The sequence below is a fragment of the Danio rerio genome, chromosome 21 (genome assembly GCF_049306965.1).
Source record: "Danio rerio strain Tuebingen ecotype United States chromosome 21, GRCz12tu, whole genome shotgun sequence".
Taxonomy (NCBI): domain Eukaryota; kingdom Metazoa; phylum Chordata; class Actinopteri; order Cypriniformes; family Danionidae; genus Danio; species Danio rerio.
This window is the reverse complement of record NC_133196.1, coordinates 23925377-23940671: the sequence shown is the minus strand read 5'-3', so window position 1 is coordinate 23940671 and position 15295 is coordinate 23925377. Positions and strand designations below refer to the sequence as shown.

General features: G+C 33.9%; 1 protein-coding gene across 9 annotated transcripts in view; it reads left to right on the top strand.

Annotated features, from left to right (window-relative positions):
• myo5b (myosin VB) overlaps positions 1–15295 on the top strand; it is a 101066-nt gene that overhangs the window by 67358 nt on the left and 18413 nt on the right. For all 9 annotated transcript variants that reach the window (XM_073934874.1, XM_021468887.2, XM_021468888.2 and 6 more), the window contains 9 exons: positions 775–1014; positions 1095–1331; positions 2308–2392; positions 4290–4435; positions 5913–6032; positions 6124–6258; positions 8161–8229; positions 13288–13527; positions 14306–14388. In XM_073934874.1, the coding sequence (XP_073790975.1) occupies positions 775–1014; positions 1095–1331; positions 2308–2392; positions 4290–4435; positions 5913–6032; positions 6124–6258; positions 8161–8229; positions 13288–13527; positions 14306–14388 (1355 nt within the window). The remainder of the gene's footprint in view (positions 1–774; positions 1015–1094; positions 1332–2307; positions 2393–4289; positions 4436–5912; positions 6033–6123; positions 6259–8160; positions 8230–13287; positions 13528–14305; positions 14389–15295) is intronic.

The following is a 15295-nucleotide window of genomic DNA, read 5'->3' as shown; positions in this document are numbered from 1 at the left end:
AGGGCCTCCAGGAATTGAGTTTGACACCCCTGGTCTATAGCAATCGTTTTTCGACTGAACTAAATTTATTTTTAATGTCTTGGTCACACTTTGGAGGGCCGGAACAAATTGCCTCGGGGGCTGGTTTTGGCCGGCAGGATGCTAGTTGAATAGCCCTGGTGTAGACGTTAATAACTAATGGGTACAGTGCCATCTTGCCAACAACATAGTTTCAACATGTGGGTCTCCTTAACTTCATGTTACACATTTTCTACAAGTTACGCCATTCATGTTACACCCCTATCTTGCAGTCCGTAGACAGACACTTCTTCATCAGAGGGGGAAAAAAACCCAGCCATTAGTGAAGATCTCTGCCTCATTAGCATGAACAGTCCTGAGTGAGAAGCAGCCATTAGTCCTGAGTGAGAAGCAGACATTATCTTCAGCAAGTGAAAACCATTAGAGTTTTCACTTGCTGAAGATAATGTCAGCGGCTGAGATGATTATTTATGTGGAGTATTAGATGCACAAATGAACACTGTAATCTCCATAGGCTGCCTTCTCCTGAGAATCTCATTTGCATTTAAAGCAACATTCAACAAAACAGTACAATTAGGATCAAAGCCTAAAAGGGGGCAGTTTCAAAGAGTTATAAAACATTATTTGTGTGGTGTTTTGATCTGAAACTTCACATACACCCTCTAGGGACATTGCAGACTTATTGTATATCTTATTGTTATATCTAAAATACTGCATAATAGGTCCCCTTTAAGGTGCGTTTTCTATCTTTTCCAGTTCCTGCTCCATCACAAAGCCATGATCATACAGAAGACTGTCCGTGGTTGGCTTGTAAGAAAGAAGTATCAGCGTTCCCGATACGCTGCCATCGTCATTCAGTGTTTCTATCGCCGCGTACGTGCCAAGCGGCAGCTCAAACAGCTCAAGATAGAGGCCCGTTCAGCCGAACACTTTAAAAAACTCAATGTCGGAATGGAGAACAAGATCGTGCAGCTCCAGAAGAAGATGGACAACCAGGTACAGAGAGTAAACATGCATGCATTGTTACAATGTCACCCTACGAAACAAATAAAATGTTGATCTTCTCTTCTATGCAGTCAAAAGAGTTAAAATCTCAGAACGAAAATCTGGCTGTTGCTAAAACTGTTCTGGAGACAGAGGTTAGTAAGCTGAGCAAAGAGCTGGAGACCCTCCGCACTCGACAGGTGGCTGGCACTCAGATGACATCACTGCAGGAAGAGCTGGAGAAACTGAGGGCGGAGCTTCAGGAAGCACATGCCCACAAGAAACTTTTGGAGGAGGAGTTCAGCAACGAGAAGCAAGGACTCGAACAGGTGAGAAAGGATGCACAGATACCTAGTTCATGTATCCTACCATTTTACTTCTACTTTCAAGATTGTAGTGTTATGATTAGATTTGTTTAGGGGTAAATTTATGAATGCTACAAAGCAGTTGAGAAGATGACACTCAGGCTTTCATAACAGAGCAGCTGTTACATAACTCATGTCTGTCATCCTCAAGCAAATTTAATAATGCATGGAAATTGCTAAAGAGGTGTGACCAGCACATAAAAAGGTCCTTTGAAAAGGAAAAGTCAGCCAGTGTGTATTCAATGTGATCATCTTACTCTTTTATTGGTATTAAGAGTTTTAAATCATAAATATAAACTGCAGTAACTACAAATATATTTGCAATCATACATTATATTAATTACAAAAAATAGGTCAAATATTAAGTCAAATTGCTGAAATTAAAATGGTATAAATTATAGTAATTGGATTAATTAGACATAAAATATATGTGCTTCAACAGATGCATACTATAGAGTAAGTATTTTAGTTATTTTAGTTATTTTTTTATTGTAATGATGGAAATCTTCATTTAAAGTATTTTCTTTGACGGCAAAGCCATTTTTCTTTCCATTTTTTTCTTACTCCAGTCTTCAGTGTCACATGATCCTTCTAGATTTTTCTGATATTCTAATTTGATGGTAAATAAACAGTTCTCAGTTTCTCAATGTTACAAAAAAACTCTTGTAATGTTAAGTATGTTTTATTTCAGAATAAATAGAAAGTTTTAAAACATTAGAATTTATTTCAAATGAAAATCTTTCCTTAAAACAACTGCTACATTCATAACAAATATTGTATATTCTTAAGATTATTATTTATATGATAGACCAAAAAGTCTCAAACTTTGGGAGTTTAATTTCTTACAGTTAACCTTGTTACACTTTTTACAGTTAACCTTGCTTGTTTATCTGATGCTTTGAAATGAATGGACGGTGTGACTTTTTCTTTCCTTTCGCAGAGGGTGGAGGAGCTTGAGAAAGAAAACACAGTCTTGAAGAAGGAAAAAGAAGAGATGAACCGCAGAATCCAAACCTCTACTCAGGGTGAGCGTCTCGGTTCACAGTCTCACACACACACACACAAATACAGTAAACACACACACACACACACACTCCAAGCATCAGGAGGAAGAGGCATGAGGATCGAGAGCATGTGGGTTTGTCTGGAGGGCTGGGCTGGTTTTGTTTGACGCACAAGAGGGGCTGTGTGCAGAAGTGGGACGAGAGAGACAGAAACTGCATTGGATTTCAGAGGAGGAATGTGACACCGCTTCTTTACCTGCAAAACTAAAAGCTGACCATTGTATCAGGCCGATTCACATGCGAGAATGCTATTTGAAACCCGAGGTTTGGTCTCAATACGTTTTTTATTTGCTAAATGTCACTTTCTGCACTGATTTTCTTAGTTCTGCTCCGCTTTCAGGGCTTGTTTAACAGGGGTTGTTGTGAATGTAGGGATTTGTTTTTTGATGACTCCTCAGGGTTTTTTTTTGTGTGTTTTAGTAGAAGCTAAAATTTGTCTCTCAAAATTTTTCGGTTTGATTTGTTGTCTTCTTACAAATCCTGAGTCTAAATATCTAAAGAGGCTATTATTCTGTCGAGGGACAAAGTTGACTGTCCCTATGCCATATGGTCATCGCCTTTTCAGTCTTTAAAATATATTACTTTCTGTTCCACTGGAGAAGAAAAAGTTTTACAGGTTTAAAACGATATAAGCAATTTTTTCCCATTCTGTGTGTACTGTCTCTTTAAGGAAAAGTCTTGTGAATAGGAAAGTAAAGGCTGGAGGCATGGTCATGCTGTTTTGTGCCGCTGATAAACAAGATACTGTTCACAATAAACAACATCAAATACCCTTTATGGATTGTCGTATCTGCAACAGTTTGTAAAAAAAAAGAGAAACGTTTTAGAAAGGAACAATTTAGAAATAGTATCTTAATGTCAAATAAGGAGCTTCACTCATTTTTTAAAGAGATAGTTCACCCAAAATTGAAAGTTCTGTCATCATTTATATCACTTTACTTGTTTCAACATGTTCTGACTTTATTTCTTCTGTTGAACACAAAAGAAGATATAGTGAAGAAAGCTAGAAACTCATATACTGTTTGTTTTTCCTTTGTTTTGGTTTTTGAGGGAGAGTAAATAATGAGAACATTATTATTTTAGGATGAACTATGCCTTTAAAATGGTGACTTCAATTAAAGGGGATAAAGGGAAGAGTGTCACAGATTCATTGTTCGTCTTACCTCATATCCCATGATATTGAAGTAGGCCGTTTATTGGATGATTGCTTCATCAAATTATTATAAGACCATACTTTTGATAACGCTGGCAAATTTAGTTCAAAGGATTTGATTACAGGGATTTATGTTAAAAGAGTTTGATTTATTTATTTTGGTATTGTACTTCAAAACACTTGAGTACAGCTGAGTAGTCTTTTCAGCAAAATGTTTGTCCCAAGTTGTTAGCAAATTATGTTTTGTTCTGTATTTCGCATTTCCTAAAAATTCTTGCATACGATGATTTTATTTGTTGAGATTACAAAATGAAGGACATATTGTAACTTACACATAGACGCTCAAAGGTCTTCATTCAGAGTAGTAATAAAAACTTTTATTGATCAATAAAATATCAATCAAGACAAAGATCAATAATTGATGTGCTATCATCATCATCAATGTTATATTGCATAATATTTGGGTTAATAAAAACCTGTAGTGTGCAGGTAAAAACACTCAGTCAAAGATGTCACCGGTTGAATTGATTATAAAGAGTTTTCGGTTTTCTCATACCATATGAAAACCCTCTCATTAGACCTAGATTGTGAGAAAGATGTTGTTCATAATGAAAAAAAAATTCAGCTTGTGAAAGATGATACGAGGGAATGGGATGAGCGTGGCATCTGGTTGATGGTGTTATTTGTGTGTGTTGTGTCTCTCAGATCAGGGAGGTGATGTGTCTCAGAAGGAGAGTCGCCTGCAGCATGAACTGGATGACGAGAGACAACGATATCAGAACCTGGTGAAAGAATATTCCCGACTGGAGCAGAGATACGAAAACCTGCAGGAGGACATGTCTTCAATGAAGGTAACAATTTTACAGCGAGACTGATCTTCTGAGGCCTTTTAAACAAATCTGGTTTGGGTTTTTACTCAGGTAAGTTTGTATTTGTTTTGAGCAAACAACACAAATGTGAGTTTTGGGGCTGAAAAGGATGGTTTGGTTTTGATCAGGTTTCACTACTTGGCTAAACTGCTTCTGAGAAGCTTTTGTTCTGGGTTAGAGATCACAAACCCAAATTGGACCAATCAGCAGTGAGTAAAGTGACGTGTATATCTGATGCAATAAAGCCACTCCCAGTGACATTTTGTCCAAATTAATGCTTTTTACACTGAAAGGATTTTTGAGTTAAAATTGTGTTGTGATGATAATAGTAATTTATATTGTATGAATTACAATTATTTATATTATATTTGAATATTATATATTTAAATTAGGGCAGTACAATATATAATTTCAGTATCGATATCGGCATGTGCACTTCTGCAATAGTCATATTACAGCAATGTTGAGTCTAAATTAAAATTGACTAGAAGCTACATAACGTTATTTGTTTAACTAATAGAGTGAACTTTATCATTTGCATGTGTTTTTATGGTCTTTGTCTGAACATTTCAAGAGAGTTTTAAAAACTTGGCCACAAATAATTATAATGTTGGAAAATGTAACAAAGGTTAATTGTATTAAATTATTTATTCAGAGGTGAAAGATTATTTTACTTACCTCATTGGCTGACATTTTTGCTTGTTTTTCGAAAAAAAAAACTCACTTTTTAAATTATATATTCTGAAGGTTAAAGGAAAAATAATACTTTTTAAAATGTTTAGATATTTGGACTAGAAACAAGACAAAGCAAGAGAAGAAAAGCGTTTTTAGCATTGTGATAATTTCTCTACCTGAAAACTGTTAAACTCCCTGGAAAGTTGTCAAACAGACCTATTTAAACCATCTTATGAAAATGTTTTCATATTGCAACATGTATCGCAGAAAAATAAAATATTAGATTTTACAATATCAGACAATATCAGATTTTTCCATCATCATGCAGCCTTAATTCAAATATTTTTGAATTGTCAATTAATATCAGTAATAGCTTTAAGTTCAAATTTACATTTTAATATTTACATAAATATGTTTTAATTAAGACTTCAAGAGATGAAGTGATCTATTTGTGAACCTACATTATTAAAATCAGTCGACCTAATTTGCACTGATATAATATTTTCTTTAATTGCCTTTTTAAATTATACTTCTTCAGCAGTGGTCCAGAGTTAAACACAAACTCTATGTTAAAGCACCAATACTGTGACAGCCCCTATCCGGATGCTAACTAAGTTGAATTTGTTTGGTTTTGTCAACTTAAAACTTAGTCTGAAACCTGAGTTTGTTCACTTGGATTTGTGCAATAGGCCTCTTGGGTTTTCTTTTCGTTGTTGTTGTTGTTGTTGTTGTTGTTGTTGTTGTTGTTGTTGTTTTTAAACTTTTATTTTTTTCCACACTCTAGTTTCATCCTGGGCATCGGAGAAACCCATCTAACCAGAGCAGCTTGGGTTCAGACTCCAACTATCCCTCAATTAGCTTGTCAGAGGTGGGGGACACTGATGACACCATCCAGCAGGTGGAGGTAAAGATGTGTGACAACTTATAAAATAGGCTTTTGAAAGGGAAACAAAGGCAGCTCATGATGAGCATTAATGGGATTTGTTTTGCTGCAGGAGATGGGCATAGAGAAGGCTGCCATGGACCTCAGCGTTTTCATGAAGTTACAGAAACGTGTACGAGAGCTGGAGCAGGAGAGGAAGCGGCTGCAGACCAATCTAGATAAAGTAGAGGAACTGAGCAAACGCAAGGCATGTTTATTTGTCACATTCTGTTTGCTTTTATAGTCATTTCACAGTTGGGACAAAGCTTAAAACAAAACATTGAAGTCTGAATTATTCGCCCCCTGTTTATTTTTTTTCTCCCAATTTCTGTTTAACGGAGAGAAAATCTTTCAACACATTTCTAAACGTAATAGTTTTAATAACTCATCTCTAATACCTTATTTATTTCATCTGTGTCATGATAAAAGTAAATTATATTTGACTAGATATTTTTCAAGACACTTCTATACAGCTTGAAATGACATTTAAAAGCTTAACTAGGGTAACTAGGTTAACTAGGCTGGTTGGGGTAATTAGGCAAGTTATTGTATAACGATGCTTTGTTCTGTAGACTATCATACAAATATATAGCTTAAAGGGGCTTATAATTTGACCTTAAAATGGTGTTTAGAAAATTAAAAACTGCTTATATTCTGGCCAACATAAAACAAATAAGACTTTCTCCAGAAGAAAAAAATTATCAGACATACTCTGAAAATTTCCTTGCTCTGTTAAACATTGTTTAATATATATAAATATATTTTTTATAAATATAAAAAAAATAATAATAAAAAGGAGGTTTAATAATTCTGATTTCAACTGTATGAAAAAAATAAAATAAAAGATAAATTAAAACTAAATACAACATGGAAAATTGCAAATTGTTTAAAAATAAAAAATGAAGGACAAACAAAAATGTACTACAACAAAAAGTAAATAAAACACATTTCAACAAAAAAAAATACAACAATGCAAATTAAAGCTCACTAACAAATAAAACAAAAACATACCTCAAAACAAAACTTAAAACAAAGGAAACATTAAGCAAAACATATAACACAAACCCAAAAATAAGAACATAAAACTTAATATAACTGGGTGTCCGCTGGGTCTTAAAAAGTATTAAAAGTTGATCAATCAACTATGAGAAAATTAAGGCATTTATAATGTATTAAAAAGTCTTAATCAAGTTTTTGCAAGGTCTTAAATTCTGTTCAAGCATTGTCCAAAGTGTCTGACTCTAAAAAAGCATAAATATATGCTGGGGTGCGTCCGGCCAAACTCCTTGGTCTTTTGGTTATGTCACGTACTTTGCGACAAATACGAGGAGGTGAATTCATAGAGCGAAACAGACAACACAGAAACAGTTTGCGTACACCTGGTTGGAGAAAGATGAGCTTAAACAGTGCCTGAAGCCTGCCGCTGAAAACAACCGCGTAATTTATTCTTTCAAGCTTTGTTTTTTCCGAGCTTATCCGAGTTCTGTTGCATGGTTGTGCTCTATTGATATATTAAACTAAAACTGTTTATTAACAACTGTTTATTAACTGATTACAACTTGAAGTGCAGATGAGGTCTTAAAATATTCTGATAAGGTCTTTAAAAAGTCTTAAACAGGTATTAGAATTACCTTTAGGATTCCTGCAAATACCCTCTATAAAGTAAAACAATACACATTTTATTTATAGTCTTTATTTGAAGTCTATTATACATTTAAAAATTTACAAATTCAAGCTGCATTAAGTAAAGTAGATTGGCTTCAACTGGAAATGTCAATACATGAAGGAAATCTAACAGTCTAATCAGTTGAAAGTGTCTTTAAAGTAGTAAACATACTGTACATGCTCATAAAAGTAATATTCAATCATCAAGATCTGCTCATGTCTTCTATGTGCACCCTCAGAACTGCAGTATGCTATATTTAACCTGAACTAAATCCCGCTAAACATTTTCCCCTTTTTGACTATAGGTTACAACACAGGCGATCGGTCATAAACAGCAGTTATCTTCTCTGATGGTCCATCATCTGTACTCGCAATAGCATGATCCTCTGCTTTATCAGTCGGCTTGTGTTTACATCCATTTTTTTCTTCCTCTTTTATCTCCCAGGGAAGCGAGGCCAAGAACTCAACGTCAGAGGACGATATAAACGCAGACCTGGCCTACAACAGTCTGAAGGTAAGAGTCAGTGCTGACGGTCAAATGTCTGTCTTGGTGCTTGTTGATTTATTCTGCACTTCGGCCGCTCTGTTGCTGTTGCTCATCGTGCTGCCTGTTAAACTGTGGGTGAGTAAACTGGGACCAACATTTTTACAGAGCTGACATTTTAGTTTTTAATACCAATTCACAATGTCTTTTAAATATTGTTAAATAAACTTCTGATTTGCTGCTTATCGGAAGTTAGCAAGGTGCTGTTTAGGATGAAGAGATCAGTCTTATGGTTATGCTGAATATAGCATTAGCTGGTAATAAGCAACTAATATACTAATTATTCCTAATAATAATTAAGAATGGTATTTCTTAATAGTAATTCTTATTTAATTGTGAGAATTGGTCCCTAAACTGAAGTGTTATCTATGTGGAGTGTTTTGCCTTAATTTTTAGTTAAAAAGTCACTTGCATTGAGCAACTGATTTCATTTTAAATAAATGAAAACAAGGATGTGTGGACTTTTATTATGTAATATTTATTTATATATTTTGATCAACATCTTGCTGACAAGATAACATTTAATATGATTATTGTGTATATAAATCACTTTTGTAAATGTTATGTTATCTGGATACCAAATATTGACATTTTCTATTTGACTAAAATCTGCAGACAAATAATCAAACAATATACACTCACCGGCATCTTTAGTAGGTTCACCTTACCTAATAAACCTGTACCAGGTTGGACCCCCTTTTGCCTTCAGAACTGCCTTAATCCTTAAATTGCTGAACCATTGATACAAGGCAGGATGAATCCATGCTTTCATGGTGTTGATGCCAAATTCTGACCAGACAACGCTTTTATTGTCCAACTTTGGTGAGCCAATGCGAATTGTAGCCTCAGTTTCCTGTTCTTAGCTGACAAGTGGGGCACCCTGTGTGGTCTCCTGCCGCTGTAGCTTATCCGCCTCAAGGTTTGACGTTGTGCATTCAGAGATTCTCTTCTACATACCTCGGTTGTAACAAGTGGTTATTTTAGTTACTGTTGCCTTTCTATCAGCTCGTACCAGTCTGGCCATTCTCCTCTGTCATCAATAAGGCATTTGCAACCAAAGAAATGCTGTTCACTGGATATTTTCTCTTTGTCGGACCATTCTCTGTAAGTCCTAGAGATGGGTTTGAGTGAAAATCCCATTAGATCAGCAGTTTCTGAAATACTCAGATCAGCTCGTCTGGCACCAACAACCATGCCAAGTTCAAAGTCACTTAAATCACCTTTCTTCCCCATTCTGATGCTTTTTTTGAACTGCAGCAAATAGTCTTGATCATGTCTACATGCCTAAATGCATTGAGTTGCTTCCATGTGATTGGCTGATTAGAAATGTGCGCTTTTGAGAAGTCGGAAAGGTGTACCTAATAAAGTGGCCGGTGAGTGTAAAAGTAATAAGTATATTTATAATACTCAATATATAGTATTATAATAGAGTATATAGTGTAGTAATCTTATGTAACAATTTAAAACATTTGCAAATATATATATATATATATATATATATATATATATATATATATATATATATATATATATATATATATATATATATATATATATATATATATATATATATATATATATATATATAGGGATCATTTATCCCAAAATTCAAAAATAAAAAATTAAGTAGTTCGACAGTTTTGTGAATTTCTTTCTTCTGTTGAAAACAAAACAGCATATTTTGAAGAATGCTGGGAAATAAAGCAGCCATTAACTTCTATAGTTGGAACAAAAACTATCCTGGAAGACAATGGCTTTTTTTTTTCAACTTCCTCTAGTACATCTTGTTTTGTGTTCAACAGAAGACTCTCAAACAGGTTTGAAATTTTCCAAGTGAAGGATGAGTAAATTATAACTTAATTTTAATTTTTTGGTTGAACTATCTGTTTAAATAGAATCTTTTGATCGTCATCAGACTACCTTTGATTTAAATTTGCCTGATAAGATTTGTTGGTATGAAAAAATGATTGCAGTAAATGACATTTTAGCAGATGTCTCCTCATTCATAGAACTTCAAATGAATGAAAACGTGACTGTGTGGAATAGACTGGATGTTTGATCGAGTATAATGTCTATTAGATCATATTTATTTCATGGAAGACCGCTCGATTAACCTTAAAAAACAAAACAAAGTGCTATCAGGTTAACTCTTTTGCCAAGGAGCAAATTCAGGAAAGTAGCCAAATAAACTTTTCAGTCTTTATACTTTTGTCTGGCTAGAAATATTAAGTATTATGTACCTATTCTAACACAACATTGTTTTGACAGCTTAATGTCTTTGAAACAAGCTCTTATCTAAGTTCTGAAGAGTAATGCACACAGTGTAAAACTATATGTGATAACTAAAAGGTATGGAATGAAAAGTAATGAGTTTAAAAACTTGTGAATGTGTAAAACTTGGATGGATGCATGGATGGATGGATGGATGGATGGATGGATGGATGGATGGATGGATGGATGGATGGATGGATGGATGGATGGATGGATGGATGGATGGATGGATGGATGGATAGATAGATAGATAGATAGATAGATAGATAGATAGATAGATAGATAGATAGATAGATAGATAGATAGATAGATAGATAGATAGATAGATAGATAGATAGATAGATAGATAGATAGATAGATTAAGTCTTTAAACACTAAATTACATTTTAGTAGGTGCGTCATAAAAAAACAAAAAAATATGATTAATAATATAAGTCATTATTTTTGGCTCAGAAAAAAACATTATGCTAGAAAACATTGCTATTAAGTACTCAAATTTGCTTCTTTTGTCCTAAACTTTCTTTGAAAGTTTGAATTTAAAGTTCTAAAAATATCTAAAAACCTTGATTTCCAGGGTAGTTTCTAAATTCCCTCATTGTTGAATTCTCACTGGCTTAAAAAAATCAAGCTGCCGTCCATTTAGTGTATAACCTGTGAAGCCTTTAGGAACTTTACTTTGTCATATCACTGTGATCTTCCTCAGATACCTCACATGCCCTTAATCCTTCCATATCAGCCATCAGGTATTTATCTGAGCACGAGGGTGTGTTGAAACCCCGACAGCAGGTTCAATTTTACAGCTTTAAAAAACTCAACTCTGACCAGAGAACAAAGTACAAGAGTGAAGACACCAGAGCTAAACACTGATCTGGAGCCTGCGCAGCTTAAGGCAGTAGAGTTGCGTAACGGATTTGTTTGTTTTCTTAATGCACCCCAACTTTGCTCTGTGAGCTTATATAATAATTGCTGATGGTTCTTGTTCTGCAGCGCTCAAGCTCTCTTTGATCAAAGCTTTAGCTCATAGGCATTAGATTCATGTGGTTACAGGCTACAGTTACTGTAGTCAGCATTGCTGTTTTTTAGGGAGTCCATCTCATTCTGTATCTTTCTCTCACACAAATAAACTGTCCATAAGTTCTGGATGATGCACAGCTTTTTGTCTCGGGTTGCTTGAAAGTTAACCACTCTTGATTTTTATCTGCATTGTTTTGGTGATTAACAGTTTTATTGATTCCTAAGCAAAATACACAATAGAATACAGTATTTCTGTACAGAATAACCATTGTACCCTGTTAACAAACCCAAACAAACTAGTCCCCAACTAAGAAAATGCAGTCACAACTTGACTATAATAAATTAAATTAAAAATTTCGATATATAAGAGTCAAAGTGAGAAAAAAATAAAAATAAATTAGGTGAATAAATAAAATATAAATGATTTATTAAAAAATAAATAAAATATAAAAATATAAATAATAAAATAAAAATATCCTTATAAACCCATTAAATGTACCCATTATCTGCATGGTTTTTGAGATTTTGAGCTTAATTTGTCTTTATTTCATGTATTAAAAAAAAATATATATATATATATATATATATATATATATATATATATATATATATATATATATATATATATATATATATATATATATATATATATATATGTATTTTAAATGTCCAGTATCAAAATCCTAAATTTTTAAGTGAGAATCTAAGGAAAATGTCAAAGGCAGTTAGTCTAATTTGACAAAAAACTCTTTCCACTTGGAATTGTAAGGTTATGCATTGCATAAAGCAATACTTTTCAAGAAACACTATTGATTTATATTTGAAATAATATTCTAAATGTTTGTTTTAAAACCTAAAATTAATGTTGTAACAATGAAAATAAGAAAGTTCAATTTAAAGCTGATTATGACATAGCAGTGTGTGTGTGTGTGTGTGTGTGTGTGTGTGTGTGTGTGTGTGTGTGTGTGTGTGTGTGTGTGTGTGTGTGTGTGTGTGTGTGTGGATGTTTCCCAGAGATGGGTTGCAGCTGGAAGGGCATCCGCTGCGTAAAAACGACGTGCTGGATAAGTTGGCGGTTCATTCCTCTTTGGGGACCCCGGATTAATAAAGGGACTAAGCCGACAAGAAAAAGAATGAATGATAATATAATATAATATAATATAATATAATATAATATAATATAATATAATATAATATAATATAATATAATATAATATAATATAATATAATATACAGTACCAAATAACTAATCCTATTTTGTCCGTTACATATAATTAATTAATTATTAAGTACATTAATACATTATTGCATGAGCTGTAAGTATAAATTATCTTTGCTTCAGACTAAAAGCTGCTACTTTCACTGGTAATTGTTGTAAATAAAATTTCATCAATTATGAATAGTTAACTATTTGATTTCTTAGGCTTATTATTGTCAATTTTAATACATTTTAACAATAGACAATAGACAACATTACTGTTCACCTAAATCAATGTTTAACTTGTATTGCCTTACAAAAACCAATAAAAAAGACTGAAAATAAGATAGTTTAAAATCAAATACACGTAATTTAAAATAATTCACTCTTAAAATATTCAAAGGCTTTCAACTACACAACTTTGTGTAAAATAACAATTTATTGTAAAAACTAAAAGCCAAAATGTACTTAAAGAATAAAGTCACAGAGTTTCAAGTTTTAAAAACATTTTAAACACCATATTATAAAATGTGTTCTTTTTACAGCGGCAAGAGCTCGAAACAGAGAATAAGAAGTTGAAGAATGACCTTAATGAGTTAAGGAAAGCAGTGGCCGACAGGGCCTCTGAGAACAACTCATCCAATGAGCTTCAAGATGGCTACAACCTGCTGCTCAGTCAGCTCAAAGCGGCCAATGAGGAGCTGGATGTGCGCAAGGAGGAGGTCCTGATGCTCAAGACCCAGATCGTCAACTCAACAAGACAGACAGAAAACTTAAACCACATCGTGAGTCTGAAAACATTACCTCTCATTAGTCCATTTTTTAGCATTTAACTGATTTTGATTTGTTTTTAAAGGGATAGTTCACCCAAAAATTTAAATTACCTCATCATTTTACTCTCCCTCATGCGGTTTTAAACATCTTACTTCTGTTGAACAAAAAAGAAGACCTCTATAGTAGTAAAATCCTTACTGTGGAGGTCAATGGGTGCCAGCTACCAGCATTCTTCAAAATGTCTTTTTTTGTGTTTAACAGAAGAAAATAATCTGAATTAGGTTTTGAATCAGGAGTATGGTAAGTAAATAAGGACATCATTTTTAAATTCTAGGGTGAACTATCCCTTTAATGCTGCTTTATTGCCAATATTTTTCGTTTTTTACTCATAGTTCATCAGCATCACATTAAGCTTCAGTGAAAGTATCTTGAATTTTCTTCTGTGAAAGCAGTCAAACGTGATGATATTGCATGGGATAAAGTAAGCAAAGGAAGGTTCAGTGTATTAAGGATGGAGCTTTGCAAAACCTGCACTGCTAGTGACTTTATATCCACCTGCCTGTGTGAATCTGCTGAGGTTGGCAGATCAGTGACAGTATTGATTATACCCAGATAGAAAGCCCTTTTCTTGTTTTCCCTCAGTTGTATGTCTCTCCCTCAGATATTTTTTCCTCTCCAAAAAAATTGTCTCGTTAAAATTGAGAACAATACAGTATACTTTTTCTTTCTGCTTCACTAAACAAAAATTAATCAATTACCCCCATTGATATCTTTATTTCATCTGCACAGAATTCCAACGATGTGTCTGAGTGGACCGACAACAAGAGCCCTGTGAACACGGAGGACCGCGTGGATGCGCCTGCATCAAAGAAGTAAGGCAGTGTAGTCTGCATAATGAAGGGCTTGACACCGGTTCTCCTTCATGCACTTATTTCTCTTTTTTTTAATGAAGTTGGAGTATTGAACGCTGGCTATCTGAGTCCAGGGCAGGTCTCTGATTCAGCTCTTCATGCTGTGTTTACTTTCATTTTCAGCAGTGAACCTCTGTTTTCTGAACCACATTTTGGGTCATGAATTAGCATAGAGTTAAGCTGCAAACTTAAAGAGGCACTGACAGGTTTGCATGTAAAGGTTGTTCTGTCAAATTTATAGACTTGCCAATTATCACTTTATTTATTATTTTTTTGCCACTCAACTTGCATTTTTTTTGTTCTGTTTGACATTGCTTTTATAATATATTAATGTCTGATGATCTAAATCCAATTCAGGTTAGCTTTCAAGATAACCAACCATATAATTGGTGGCAACAGTAGTTATTTCTTGGTGAACTGGCAGATGAGGCAGTAGAAAAAGCTATTTCTCTTAGAGAATGAACAATTCCTCCTGATGATCTACAACTTTCTCTTTTACATCCTTATCTGCCAACAATGGCAACGAATAATCAAATCATTTTTACAAATAATAATTGGCATGAGATCAACCAGAGTTTATATAGAAGATGCTTTTCAAATGTTATTTTTTGAGTCCAGGCATGATCAGGCAGTTTATACCAGATGCCGAATTGGTCACTCTAGGTCAGAGATGCCCAAACTAGGGCTCACGGTAACCTTTGATTTGGCCCGCCATCCCATCTTGAGAAGAGAAGGAGGATGATGGAAACTGTTTAGAGATTGTCTTTTCAAATGTAATGTAATCTTTTGTTTGTTTGTTTTATTGTTAAAAGCTAATTGAATTTAAATGTTTCAATTAAACGAATCAGATTTCGTTTAAATGTACATG